Here is a 14290-nt window from a genome sequence, read left to right on the forward strand (position 1 = left end):
CAGCGTTATAAACCTTTTTCTTACTCAATATCAAGCCACACTTGTTGTTTTTACTTCGGCTGTGAGTGTTTGTGTGTGCTCAGGATGAGTTTTGCTTGTGCTCGCTGTATCTCCGACCCGGAAGGCTGTCCGCTCCTCACAGCAGATCGCAGCAACGAGCCTCGCAACTTCCCGACCAATCAGAGCACAATGGGCTCACAAGGAGGGGGGGGTGGAGCTCCAACAAGCCGTTTAGGACAGAGAGTGAATACCGGTGAATACACATACTTTACAGAGATGCTGTATGAGAAACCAATGTGAGTTTGGAAAATTGCACAGTATAAATCAATTTTAGTATACCTCAACAATATAATTATTTTCAGTATTATGGCCATGACATGGGCCCTTTAATGAAAAGTAGCAAGCTGCTCTTGCTTTACGTAGTGCTTTCTTATATTCATTATTATGCCAAATTAAACCAGATTCTTCAAGTTTAGTGGAACAACATATCCTTTCAAGTTGTCTCGACTTTTGCTTTATTTGCGGGTTTCGGCATTATGCCATGGAGCTAGTCCATGTTGTTTTATTTTCTTCTTTTTCAAAGGAGGAACAGAGTCTAATTGTATTCGCAGGGCATCTGTAGCACTATCAACAACATAATCAATTTGGGGTGTTGTACATTTTCTATAAGTTTCCTCCCTTACATGCAGACATGCTATCGAGTTAAGTATTGATGGAATCTCTTCCTTACATTTGGCTATAGTACTAACAGATAGGTTTCTGCTGCAGGAGCTTTTAACTAATGGTACGTTCACACCAGACGCGATGTGAATATTTGCTTCGCTCTAATCGCTCCTATCGCTCTAAACGCTCGAGTTTCACCGCGGCTGCCAGCTGTGTTTCAAACAAGACGCGCTGGCTCGGGAGCTACAACTACAACAAAATGAACATATTTTACCGTGATTAAATTGTAATACACGTTTCTAAATGATGCCGAAGTAACAACATACTGATACTGGTTAGTAAAAACCATGAATTAATGCTTGACAAGTCTGCAGACAGACGGCAGGCGAAAAACCTTTTAAAATGCTGGTTTTCTGAATGAAGATCGGATCGACCAGGCTAAGCTAACGTTGTATATGCTCATTCCACACTCATAACAACGGCCCACAGACATAAATAAACCAGCGACTGTATTCGCCAGGACACAGACAGTCTGTGGTTTGTACTTGTTTAACTTTTGTCCAGTTTCTGAACAGATATGAGGAGCTGTGAGCTCTGTGTGCTAACTGCTAACAGCTTACGGCTGATGTTTTCTGGTTGAACGTCAGTGACGGCAGGCTGAGATCCTCACCACTGATTGGCTTCCGCGAGAACGCATCACATGAATTTGACGCTCGAGTTGAAAAAATGGAACTCTCGCGTTTGACGCAGCACCATTCAATCGCCTCAATCGTGTGATTCGCGCCGCGTCCACCGCTTCATGCTCGCTGTCGGAGCGAATTCGCGTCTGTCCGCGTCTCTGTATTGACTTTACATGTAATCGCGCCGCCCCCAAACATCGCATCGCGTCCGATGTGAACGCACCATAATGGTTTATAATCTAGTAACAGTACTTCAAAAGTTACCAAAAATGTGTCGGATAAAGCAGGATTATGCGGTTCGACTAATAGTTGCTCAATTTTAATACCATAAGTCAGAACAAGGTTGATAGTGTGATTATAACAGTGGGTTGGTATATTTACACTCTGACGGAAACCAATATAATCTAATATAGAGTAAAATGCAACAGTAAAGCAATTGTATCGTCGTCAACATGAATATTAAAGTCACCTACGATAAATACTTTATCTGTTTTAAGTACCAAAGTTGATAAAAACTGAGAGAATTCTGATAAGAATTCCGAATAAGGACCTGGTGCATGGTACACTGTAACAAATAAGATTGGCTGCAAAGTTTTCCAGGTCGGATGCGTAAAGGCTGCTACACACCAACCTGAGACCAAAGAACGCGTACCCAAGGCGTCCCGACTTTTATGTCCGCTACATCGCCTGCGTCAGCTACGCCGCCCGCCTACGAACACACCGCAAAGACTTCAGTCCACGAGTGGCAATAACTGTCCTTACCAGCAGTCAGCGGTAGTGTGTATTCGTCATTCAAAAGAGGCAACAACCGGAAGACAGACTGCGTTATACACCGAGAGAAGAAGAACAGACTGCGTATAACAAACAACAAATAGCGTCTGGGTTCACAAGCTATAGCAGTATATCATGTCATTTAAATCAGCTCCTCCACTTCAGCTCTCTGAAGCAGAAAGAAACTATTTAAGCATTGTGGCTGGCAACCTTAAAGTACTACTGCCAGGGCCGTTTCTTCCTATCGGCGGACTATGCGGGGGCATAGTCCCCCCACGGCCACTAGGGGGCCCTCAAACTGAAAGTATTTTTTTTTATTCATCCGAAAAACAAATAAAGTTTAATTCATACACACAAAGATGAACAAAATGAGTAGAAGCGGGAGGGCTGAAGCATAGCTTGTGGAAAGTAGCCCTCCCGTGCATCATCCTAATACAGCGGCATTATTGCGTCAAAAACGTATAGAAAGGAAGGAGTATAAAGAAAACAGGAGAAAAAATTAAATAAAAGTTAGGGCAGGAAAACAATAAATGCATATATATATATATACGAAAACCTGATATAGGGTCATTTTCTGCACATGTCAATAGCAGTTTCAACTATCTTTTTTTGGAAATTAAAATACTATATATAAATATATACATAGGTCCACATGTACTTGGCAAATGAATAATAATAATAATCATAATATATGCATAATTGCATATAAACATTGTGAACACTTATTTTCAAGTGACTTTTTTTACATTCATATGTTCACGCTGTGGTTTGGAACTGCTTTTGAATGTTATTAGGCATTTTCTTATGGAAAATGTTGTGCATAATCAGTACTGTTTTAAGCTGTACTATCTCAACACATTTGAATAGATTGAGTTTTTTTAAATATGGGAGTTGTGTGTTCATATTTACCAACACCACAGACTATTCGTAATACTTTTTTTTGGGATGTTATTATTTTTTGTAGATTTGTTGTGTAGGCTAAGTGTTTCCCCATATTTCGGAGCAGTAGTAAAGGTAAGGGAGAAATACACTCTTATCAAGAGTATCTTTTCTTCAAGAATGTTCTTAGTATTATACAAAATACCTATTGTTTTTGACAGTTTAGTCTGTACATAATTTATATGGTGCTTCCAATTGAGTTTTTCGTCAACAAGCAGTCCTAAAAATGTACATGCACCAACTTTTTCTATCTCTGTATTGCAAATCCGTATAATGCAGTTATTTCTACTCTCAGACTTTGTATTGAATAACATGTAATTTGTTTTGGCCACATTAAGGGATAATTTATTATCTGCAAACCAGTTACATAGTATTTTTAATTCTGCATTCACAATTTTAACAAGATCGCCAAGATTATGATGGGAGCAGAGAATTCAAAATTCAGGTTCAGCTTCAATATATTTGGGGAGAATTAAAATGAGCCGTCTTTATTTGTAGACAGCCAAGCCCCCTCCTGTGTTCGCAGTGGCGTTTTTATATGTATAAAAGTGGTGGGGCACAAAAAACGTAGATGTCTATATATAAGCTTCTGCAGTGAGGTTCATGGCTGGTGAGGCACTGGCACTGACTCTTCAGGTTTACAAATATTATATTTTGACCTAAATCAAAATATGATATTATTTTCAAAAGCTTTTTTTGTCTGATGCTTCGATTAATTTTAAACAGACAGTTCAACAAAAGGATACCCAAAACATTTAATTGTATCATTTAAATATCGAATTGTTCTCTCTTAGTAAGATCCCATTGTCAATAAAATTGCGGTCTTACCTTGACTTGAAGATGAAGTCCATTTGCCTATCATTCTGGACAAAAATCTCTATTACTTTTTTGTAAAAGTCGTCCTTATCTTCTTGTAGTTTCAAAACTCATAAATCTAATTGATAGATTTATGATTAGAAAATTATAAAAGTAGGGTAAACATGTGGATATTATCCGGCTGAACAAAACGTGCATTTATCTAACAGGTACGTTTCCCACAGATCTTATTTTGAGCTATTTTCTAAAATCCCATGGAGAAATATCATTGCTTTTTTGTGGAGGGAACTCATGCGCAGCTTACTTCCTGGTTTTAGGACGCGTCTCTCTCTCCTCTTCACACACCACACTTTTCGCAGCACACGTACTTACAGCCAATCAGCTCCGAATTATGTGAGATGACGTATGGTGGGAATGGCAGCTCAGTGCCCCTATGGTCATACTTTTTTTGCCACACACATTAAATAGGACAATACTCTGAGCATGCGCAGTGTAGTTTTTATAGTCACCGTTCACTTAGACAGGGAGAGGGATGGGCATGATCGGATTTTTTTGGTAATCATTATTTGTAATACTTTCTGCTGACACTAGGTGGGGCTGTGCCCCAACTGCCCCTAATGACCAGTCACCACTGTGTGTTCGGTGAAGCATTGTATGCTTACAAATCCAATGTAGGACATAAACACGACTAAACTGCAATGATAGCAAAGCTGTGGCTTGGGTTTTTGAGGTAATAAAGTCCAAATCATCATTGGGCTGAACATTGTTGAGAAAATGCTGCATCTCTTGCATTTATTGACATAGAGGAGCCTTATTGTTTACCTTTTTAATATCATTTTTTGTAATTTTCAATTGCTTGGTTTTAGTGAAATTAGCCTGTTTTCCTATTAAAGTGTAACAGATTGATGCATTTCCACAGATCATCTTAAAGGCTTCGGAATCCCTCCCATTGTAGTTAAAAAAAACGGTCAAAATGAGGGCCCCCAAACAGCATCTTGCATAGGGCCCCCAAAAAGATAGAAACGGCCCTGACTGCTGCTACCACGTTCCATGCATCAATAATTATAATCAAAGATATAAATAACACTGACAGGCAAATGATGTATCATCATGTACCTATCATGATGTATCTTCTGACTTTTATTGTAGTATAGCTAATTGTATCCTCATTCTCTAATGGCTGTAGTATGAAGGTACGAAATAAAGTTTTGCATTTTGCATTAGCGGTAAAAAGTGGTTTATTTATTATTATCCAAAGAACTGTACAGTGTACAGACAATACAAAAATACAATATGATACAAATAGTCAATAGTGTGCAATACAATAAAAAAAACTTTAAAAAAAACTGCAGCCTGGTCAGGATCCACTGTTGTGTGCCGGTCTTTGGTGCTCCAGAACTTGTGCAAGATTCTTGTACCGGGTGTAGCCTACTGGGTTCGCAGAGATTCCCACTTCTTCTTCAGCTCTTTCTCTGAAACACACAAATAAACTATGTAAGCATTGTGGCTAGTTAGCATGTCCGATTCATATCTATATGCAGTGCCGAAAAAGTAGTAACAGCTAGCAAACAATAACAACAAAACACAATGTTGAAATGACAAATTGTATTTCACGTTAACGTCACTGTACGCTGTCAAACAATAACAAACCAACAGTTTCTGCTAAAGAGCTCAATTGATGAAAAAAAAGAGAATCTTACCTGATAAAACAAGTAGTTTCAATCTCTCGCCAGAGTCCTGTTTTGACTACTCGGTTCGCGTACCGTTTCTCTGTGATGTCGAACAGAGGTGGCCTCTCCTGGATCAAGCTGATTAGTTGGTCTTCACTTTCTTCATTCCAGGCCGCCATGATAAAAAAGAAACTCTTGCGTCCGGGTGAGATGAAAATGAAAAAGGTTAGCCGTCTGTGTGTGCCTTCTTAATCGTTTGTTTTGGTCCCTGACTTCCACTCCGCTTCTCATGCACTGATTCGCTAAGCTGAACAGCCAATCAGAGTGATTTATTTGGCCAAGTTGAATCGGCCGCGGGAGACTGGTTATGTCTAGAAAGGATCCGTCTTGTGTAAAACTCTCGCGAGAGTTTGGCTGAATGTCACGTGGCTGAATGTTTACGTTTGGCAGGCAGCCTTTCAGTTACGATCGTTAACATCAGTGGGCCACAGCAAATGATGATGAGAAGCTAAACTATCTATTAATTATGTCAATTACAGGGAGTGTGATTGTTGAAATAGGGTGTTAGCGGTCTTGCTGGTGTTCAAAGAAGAATGACAACACTGTAGATCACCAACACTGGTTTATTTTTTATTCACAGGCAAATCAATGTTGTCGCAGTAAAAGTCCCAAAATAGTTCCTGGTGCAATAAAATGTTCCCTTGCAGTGTTTTACTATTATGTCTGATGTTTCTCTATTAATATTGCTGCTGCATTAATGTGTATGTTGCATCATGTTACTGCTGTAGATGTGTTTCCGAGCCGCTCCGATTACAACGAGAGTTACAACGAGAACCTGACGTCATATTTACACTAGACGGATCCTTTCTAGCCATAACACGGGAGGCTGCGGGCGGTGTGAACATTTGCCGTAAAGAGACGACGGTGCGGGACACACCAACCTGAGTAGGGCGCTGCGAATGCCCGACTGCCTCTGACGGCCTCTGACTCCCAAAATCGGGTTGGTGTGTCAGGGCCTCATGACTAAAAACAAAATAGGAGGTATAATTTAATTTTGGTTTAGTATCGATAAGTAAACTTGAGTCAAAGATTGCTACAACTCCACCTCCTCGGCCTGTGCCTCGAGCAATATGAGTATTGATATGGCTGGATTGAGTGGCTTCATTTATGCTGACATATTCTTCATGTCTCAACCAAGTTTCAGTGAGACAGCATATCAATATTATAATCTGATATTAAATAATTTACCAATATTGCTTTAGATCAGTGGTTCTCAAACTTTTTCTGTCAGGCCCCCCCTTTGGAGAAAAAAAAAAGTCGGGCCCCCCCAAAACGAATAATCAGGCTCAGTGGCGGCGCCAGAGATTTATTTTGGGGGTGCTGTGGGGTAGCTTGACGTTTCATAGAGGGTGCTCAAACATTTAGGGTTTCCCATTAATGTACCGGTCGCTACAGTGGAATTTTCTACTGCAACAATCCTCACGCAAATACACAACGTACCCGCGACTGTTACAATGAAGGCTCGATATTCAGCTCACGGCATATAGGTGTAAGCAGGGATAAAGTGCTATTTTTATAGGTGATGTGTGGACGTCACATAGGGGGGTCCGGGGGCAAGCTTCCCCGGGAAGATTTATTTTTAAATATTGAAGTTAAAAGCATCAATCTGGTGCACTTTGAGAGCGAAAGGAAGAGATCTATGGACACATCTCTCAACACCCATATGAAACAGAAATGTAAACAGATTTACTTTTTCTTGATGGATATTTTACAAATCACCCTTTTAAACTTTATTCTTGTTTTACTGTCATATAGTATTTCATACCTGTTTTTCATTTATTCTCTTATTTTTTTATAACTATAATGATCATATAAACGTGTGCCTCGGAAATAATTATTTACATTAATGGTGACCAAAACATTTGAGACCCACTGAGATAACACTGAGAGAGTCCTTTAGCTCTCAGTCTGACAGGAGAGGACTCTCCTCCACTTTGTTGTTGAAAAAACTCCTTATATCCGTTAGCGTAGCTCGCTAGCACCAGAAGCTAACAACAACGATCTCCAGTACCGGTGCGCTCTCTCTCTCTCACGCGCACACAAAATGGCTCGTTCCACACACACACACAGAGCCGAGCTTTAATGAAACAGAGACCCAGACGTAATAGTACTGTACTGCATCATATTATTTTCGAATCAATAATTTTTCAAATTATGATTTTTATTTTATTTTTTATTTTTATCTTTTTTTATTTTTTTTTATAACCATTTTTCCTCCTGGTCTCTCGCGCCCCCCCTGGCATGCCTCTGCGCCCACCAGGGGGGGCGCGCCCCCCACTTTGAGAACCACTGCTTTAGATGCTAGAGATCTTATGTTTAAGAGTCCACATTTAATCTTCCTGTTTTGTTGCACTGTAGTAGTTATTACATTTACTTTTATTAGATTATTATGTAAGACACCTCTATTACGCTTTACTTTAAATTGCCCTTGAGCAGACACAGACACCGTTAATATTGGGTATTTTATTGGAGAGAGCGCATAGAAGCTCTCTCCAATCTTCAAAAACTATGATTTATTTGAAGATTTTCAGTCTGGCTTTAGAACACATCATAGCGCAGAGACAGCTCTGGTTAAAGTCACAAATGACATTCTAATAGCCTCAGACAAGGGACTTGTCTCTATTCTTGTTTTGCTCGATCTCAGTGCTGCATTTGATACTATCGACCATGATATCCTATTGCAAAGACTAGAGCACTTAGTTGGCATACAGGGAACTGCTTTAGGCTGGTTTAGGTCCTATCTATCTGAACGCTCTCAGTTTGTACGTGTCAACGATGAATCTTCCACGCAAACCAAAGTTAGCCATGGAGTGCCACAGGGCTCAGTGCTCGGACCTATTTTGTTCACATTATATATGCTTCCGTTAGGCAATATTATAAGGAATCATTCTGTAAACTTTCATTGTTATGCGGATGATACTCAACTATATTTATCAATCAAGCCTGATGAAATTAATCATCTAAATAAAATTCAAGACTGCCTCAAGGACTTAACACTAGAACCGCCAACGGGTAGATCTTACCCGCAGCTGTTTTCTTATTGTATGTAACTTTTTTTCCATAACATATTAAAGTCTCCCAGTCCTTGACTTTTCCTGAAAGTGTGTTATATAGCACCCTCTGTTGTTAAAAATGGTCGATAGGAAGTCAGATTGAAAAAATCGCCAAAAAGATTGCCATTTATACCCATATCCGCCAGCGGGTAATATTTACCTCATAGAAAATGCAGCGTAAACATGACGTGTTGCTATAGCAACACCTTTTGTCTACTGCGGTTCCTTATAGATAGAGAGATATATTGATAGATAGATAGAGAGAGAAAGAGAGAGAGAGAGAGAGAGAGAGAGAGAGAGAGAGAGAGAGATAGTTGGTATCAGTTTCATCCCTGTGCGATCAAAACTCACTGTTCTGTATGATAAATAAAAGAACATTGTACCTTGCAAATCAATAGCGGGTACATTTTACCCATTGGCGGTTTTAGGTATACAGCGACCTCTGGCGGTTCTAGTGTTAAAAACGTGGATGACCTTACATTTTTTTATGTTAAACACGACCAAAACTGAAGTTATTGTACTTGGCCCGAAGAATCTACGAAACAAATTATCCAAAGATATACTAACTATGGATGGCATTAATTTGGCATCCAGTGAGACTGTAAGGAATCTTGGTGTTATATTTGATCAGGATTTATCCTTTAACACCCACATAAAATCAATTTCAAGGACCACCTACTTCCATCTACTTCCATTGCAAAAATCAGGCATATCTTGCCTCAAAACGATGCAGAGAAACTAGTCCATGCATTTGTTACTTCAAGGCTGGATTATTGTAACTCCTTATTATCATGGTATACCAAGAAGTCAGTCAAGTCGCTTCAGCTGATTCAAAATGCTGCAGCTCGTGTACTAACCAGAGTTAGGAAACGGCCTTGTTGTAGCAAAGACTGTCCTTCAAATGGAGCAAACTATGTGACAGCAGGCCTCTGCCCTGCTGACATGCTCTGTAGTTCAACCTGCACTTCAAGGCAAACTCAAACCAGCCTTTCAATTCATATTTATGAAATACTGTTTGCCCTGAGACAAGGGCTTTTGGTTGCTTCTGTTCATTAAGGTCATCCTTTGTTTTAGTTTGCAGGACATGACAATGAACCACAAATTCCTAAATATAACTTTGACAAAAGTTTCTTGACTTTCCAGGAGTCAGTGGTTTCGTTTGACTCTGGTTCTCTGTTATATTTCATTATTTCCTGTTATTATTTTTAAGAGGGTAGAACATATTTAGTTCCCTCCTGCAGTGACAGTGGAGGCCACTGAGATACTGTCGTCCTTGTGCCAAAGCAATAAAGTTTTAAAACATTTTAAAATTTGGCCCGTTTGCATTTAGTTCTGACAGCTGATACCCCATCACTGTCCTTCCACACTGCAGACCGAAAGCCAATGTGTTGAAAACTGGATACAATATTCCTATCAAGGGATCAAAAGTTGGAAAGTACGGTGGCCGACAGGTGCAAACGTGCAACGACGGCTGGAAACACTTTCATCGGGAGCTAAAAACGATGCAAATATAACACCAACTTGAAGAAACATGCGCAGCATTTACTAAAAGCGCTGCATAAACGAAACGCTGCGATCTGCGATCTACGGAGGCCTGCTCCCACCTGTAGAGTACGGCTGTACTGGAGAGGTTTTTACCCCGGGAGTAGAAAGTGCAGCTGCTAGCTGAGGGATGTTAATGGGATTGGAGGGGTGATATTTCAGAATGTTTTTCCACCACGAGGTTTCTGGCGCAGAGCTACTGTGAGGCTGTGGCTGCGCCTGGGGCAAACGGACTCCGGGTGTGCATCCCTGCAGAAACTGCAGATATGGAGGGATGTACAGTAAGGGTGAGTGCAAACATTTTCGTTAAAACTAGAACAAATCCTATCTTCGTGTCTAGTCTGTGCCTGACGGCTTGGTCTATCGTTCCCGGCATACTGCATGTGGGAGGCTCTGGGCGCGGAGAAAGGCACTGAGGGGCAGAGGGCAGCGATGTGGCCCTGCGCTCCGCAGCTGTTGCATGAGATAGCAGATTGGCCGCCGGTGGCCATCACGAGCAGCTCAATGTTCATCACTGACCAGTCCAGGCAGATATTGCTATGTGCTAGGTGGAGCGCTGCTTTGCTTGAAAAGCTTTTGTGGTACTGATAGAAGTAGGGTTGCCACCTTTCAGAAATAGAAATAAGGAACAACCCTCACGCCGCGCGGGTGTCCGAAACTCCTGAAATGCATAGAAATATATCTATTTTTTATATGAACCAAAATGCTTTGATTTAAATAATTGACATGATTTCACATACCATAATAGCCTCTGGGCCCTGGGGTCACTTGGTGGTCAGTAAGGAAGGGGTAGTCAAGAAAGCATTTACTGTAGTCATACTTAGTTTAAAGTGCTTTATTAGCAATGAACTTGTAAACTTGTATGTTTAAATACATACTGTGCATAGGCTGAACTAGCCTGAACCTGAGAACAGCACCTAAATTAAATAAGCTACAATAGAATGTGCTTTAAGTGTAACATTTGGGAACAATTAAACTTAAGGCAGAAAACAATTAAATGAAACACACTTGTAAACTTGTTACGGGTGATTAGACTGACCTAGGCTGAACTTGAGCATATGCTAGTCTGTATTGTATGCATATAAAGTGCTGTAACAGCTGTAACAAAGCCTGCCTGAGGACTCTTTTACGAATCATCTTAAAATGAAACACTTTTGTGAACCTGTTATGATTATCTGATTGAACAAAATGACAAATGAAAAGATTGATAACATCACTCCCTGAGCCAAGTCTGAACCTGGCCGCATACCCTCTGCTTCATAACTGGGAGCCACCAGTGGAGTCAAGATACGCCTAAAGAAAGTGCATAACATAAAACTAATAAACAGATAAAAAATAAAGTGCATAGCTTCCCTCAACTCCTTTATGTCCTTTTTTTTTGTTAGAACAGGTTTAAACAGTCCCCTCTCTTCCTCACTTCTTCTTCCAGGAGTACTTCTTGTTACTTCTTGCAGCACTGAGCAGCTCCTTGTCTTTCAGAGCTGTGGTGTGGAACTCTGGACAGGTCTGCTCAAAGTTCAGAGTAATGAGGAGCTCACTCCTGATGAGCTCCACTGAGCACCTGCTCCTGCAGTCACTCCACTTGTTGGTCATTCTGGAGAAGATCCTTTCCACGTATCCAGTGGATGCTGGGATGTTCAGGATGTGTCTCATGATGGAGAGCATGTTGGGCACATCCACTTCTTTAAACACAGCCATCCACCTCGCAGCCACACCCTTGGACTTCCATGCATCAGAATATTCTTCTCTGAGCCTCCTCAGGATTGTATTGGCTGTGGTGCACTCATCGTAAAGCTCATTCATCTTCAATGTATTGATGAGGTTGAGTTTGGTAGCCACCTTCTCAATTTGATTAAAGGTCAGGTTGCCATGTTGGAGTAAGAGAGGCTGCAGTGAGAAGAGCCAGTTCTCTTCGGAGAAGTCGAACCATTTCTCAACATATGAAATGGCTGTATTGAGGAATGCAGTGAATTCGGCCCTTGCCATGTGTGCGTCATGAGGGAGGAGGCGCTGCAGCTTTTGCCTTGTTAGGTACCCATAGAACTGGTCGTCTCGTCTCTGTATGAGCTTTTGCCTGAATTCATCCATGATGGAATACAACTCAACACAGGTGGTTCTATTGCTCTCCAGGCTCTTTACTACTTCCTCAAAGAGGGAGAGTATATTGTTGCGGAAAAGAAGGTAAATCTCCACAATGTCTTCATCTTCCACAGTTGAGTCTCTGTTGAGCTTTAACAAAGCTTGCACTTGCTTGGGACACTCGTCTCCTAGACTGATGAAGTACGACTTCAGTGCAGTCCAGGTCTGCATCAGCCAATGGATGGCTGGATTGAGGGAGAGCCACCTGGTTGTCACATGTCGTAGGATCTCTTGGAATTCAACGTCACAAAACTCACAAAATTCTTTGAGTGACTCTCTTCTTTTTGCTGAAATGGAGAAGTGGCCATAGACCTTCAGCACAACATTCTCCACATCTACAGTAAGCTTGTCAAGGGCGTGCTTCACTGTGTTGTGCACTATGTGGGCATGGCAGTTTCCTCGCAGCAGATCGTTTTGTTTTCTCTTCAGGTTGGTGAAAACAGAGTTGTGAATACCATAATTGACATTTGTGTTGTCAGCACTGAATGCAGTCACTTGATCCATTGACAAGCCACATTTCTCAAGGGATTGTTCCAGGAGAGCTACAATCCCAGCAGCTGACTCATCTGGATTCTCTATGAAGTCCAGCATTTTGTTGGTGACACCAGACTCTGGAGTGAAGTACTGGACAGCAAGGGGAAACATCTTCCTGTTCCCTTTATTGGAAGCATCGGTCTGTATGGAGAATGGGAGGGGTGGTGATGTTAAGATCTTGAGAACATCACCCACTGCCTTCGGGGCCAGGACGTCTTTCACCAGTGCCTCTTGCTTTGTTCTCCCCAAAGTCATCTTCTTCACCATTTTGGAATCAGATAGAGTCTTTTGATTGAGCTTGTGTCCACAGTCAGCACTGTTGTAGCTGAGGTTATGTTTTACTGTGTGGTATACCTGTGTCACCTCAGCTGCAGTAATCTAGAGGGGGGAATGGGATGATGTCAGATTATTACTTTCATATTGTTGTCACTATTTATTTTATTTATCAATCAATCAATCAATCAATCGTATTTATTCACAGTAGGCCTATTTATTCACAGTATTTATTTGCTGTTAATCTATTAGGAATAATTTCAAATGAGCAGCATTAGCATAACAACATAAGAGTTCTGATTCTGAATCAGAGATGTTCTTTATGGTTACATTTCATTCTATATTGATAATATTAAATACACTTTTATTTAATAGACTTTAAAATCATATCGGTATGATATGGGACCAGGGGTGGGTAGAGTCTCTACCCACCCCTGGTCCCATATCATACCGAATCAATCTCAGGAGATGTTTCAGCTATGAAGAACTGTGACACTGGTGCTTGGCTCCTTTGTGTTCTGATATTTCTTGAGTGGAGATCCCCGGCTGCGTGCTGTTTGACATCAGACAGCCCACCGTGCGACACTGAAAATGTTCTGCGACATGCTTTGCAATTTGCCTTGTAGTCATCTTCAGGGACCCTATCAAGCCACTGGTTTGCCTCTTCCCATTCTCGTCTGTATTTCTGTTGTCGGTGTTTCCTCTTTTGAGGACGAGGTGGCGTATCTGAAGACATCTTGCATTTGTTTTTAAAAATCACGCCGCGACAGAGCGGCGTAATGACGTAACGTAGCGAGCGTAACGACGACAGGCAGCGCAAAGGGGCCGGGCCGGGCTGACAGGCAGACAGACAGGATTTGGCACAGAGGCAGAGCAGAGAGGAGAGTCCGCGGAAGGTCTTGCGCACCTCCCGCCAACATATTTTGCTGTTTTTAATATTTCCTGTCCTTTATTTTGTTCATTATTGTTAGTTCAGTGTTCACGTGTGTGTGTGACAGACGTGCATGGGACAGATTGTGAAAATACGGGACAAACTGCGTTCCGTATTGGTTCAATACGGAACGCAACATTTAATTCCCAATTACGTAACAAATACGTATTTCAAGGAACGGGTGGCAAGTCTAGATAGAAGACGGATTTCCCGTATCTA

The 14290-nt window shown here is 41.2% G+C and overlaps 1 protein-coding gene across 1 annotated transcript; it reads right to left on the reverse strand.

The window, feature by feature from the left end:
• Positions 1-10833: 10833 nt before the first annotated feature.
• LOC307038540 (uncharacterized protein) lies at positions 10834-13887 on the reverse strand. The gene is made up of 2 exons (XM_079680025.1): positions 13592-13887; positions 10834-13245 (listed from the first exon to the last, which is right to left on the reverse strand). The coding sequence occupies exons 1-2, from the start codon at positions 13874-13876 to the stop codon at positions 11608-11610; spliced, it is 1923 nt and encodes a 640-aa protein (XP_079536151.1). The 5' UTR covers positions 13877-13887; the 3' UTR covers positions 10834-11607.
• Positions 13888-14290: the final 403 nt, after the last annotated feature.

This window comes from Notothenia rossii, assembly GCF_949606895.1.
Source record: "Notothenia rossii genome assembly, chromosome: 5".
NCBI classification, from domain to species: domain Eukaryota; kingdom Metazoa; phylum Chordata; class Actinopteri; order Perciformes; family Nototheniidae; genus Notothenia; species Notothenia rossii.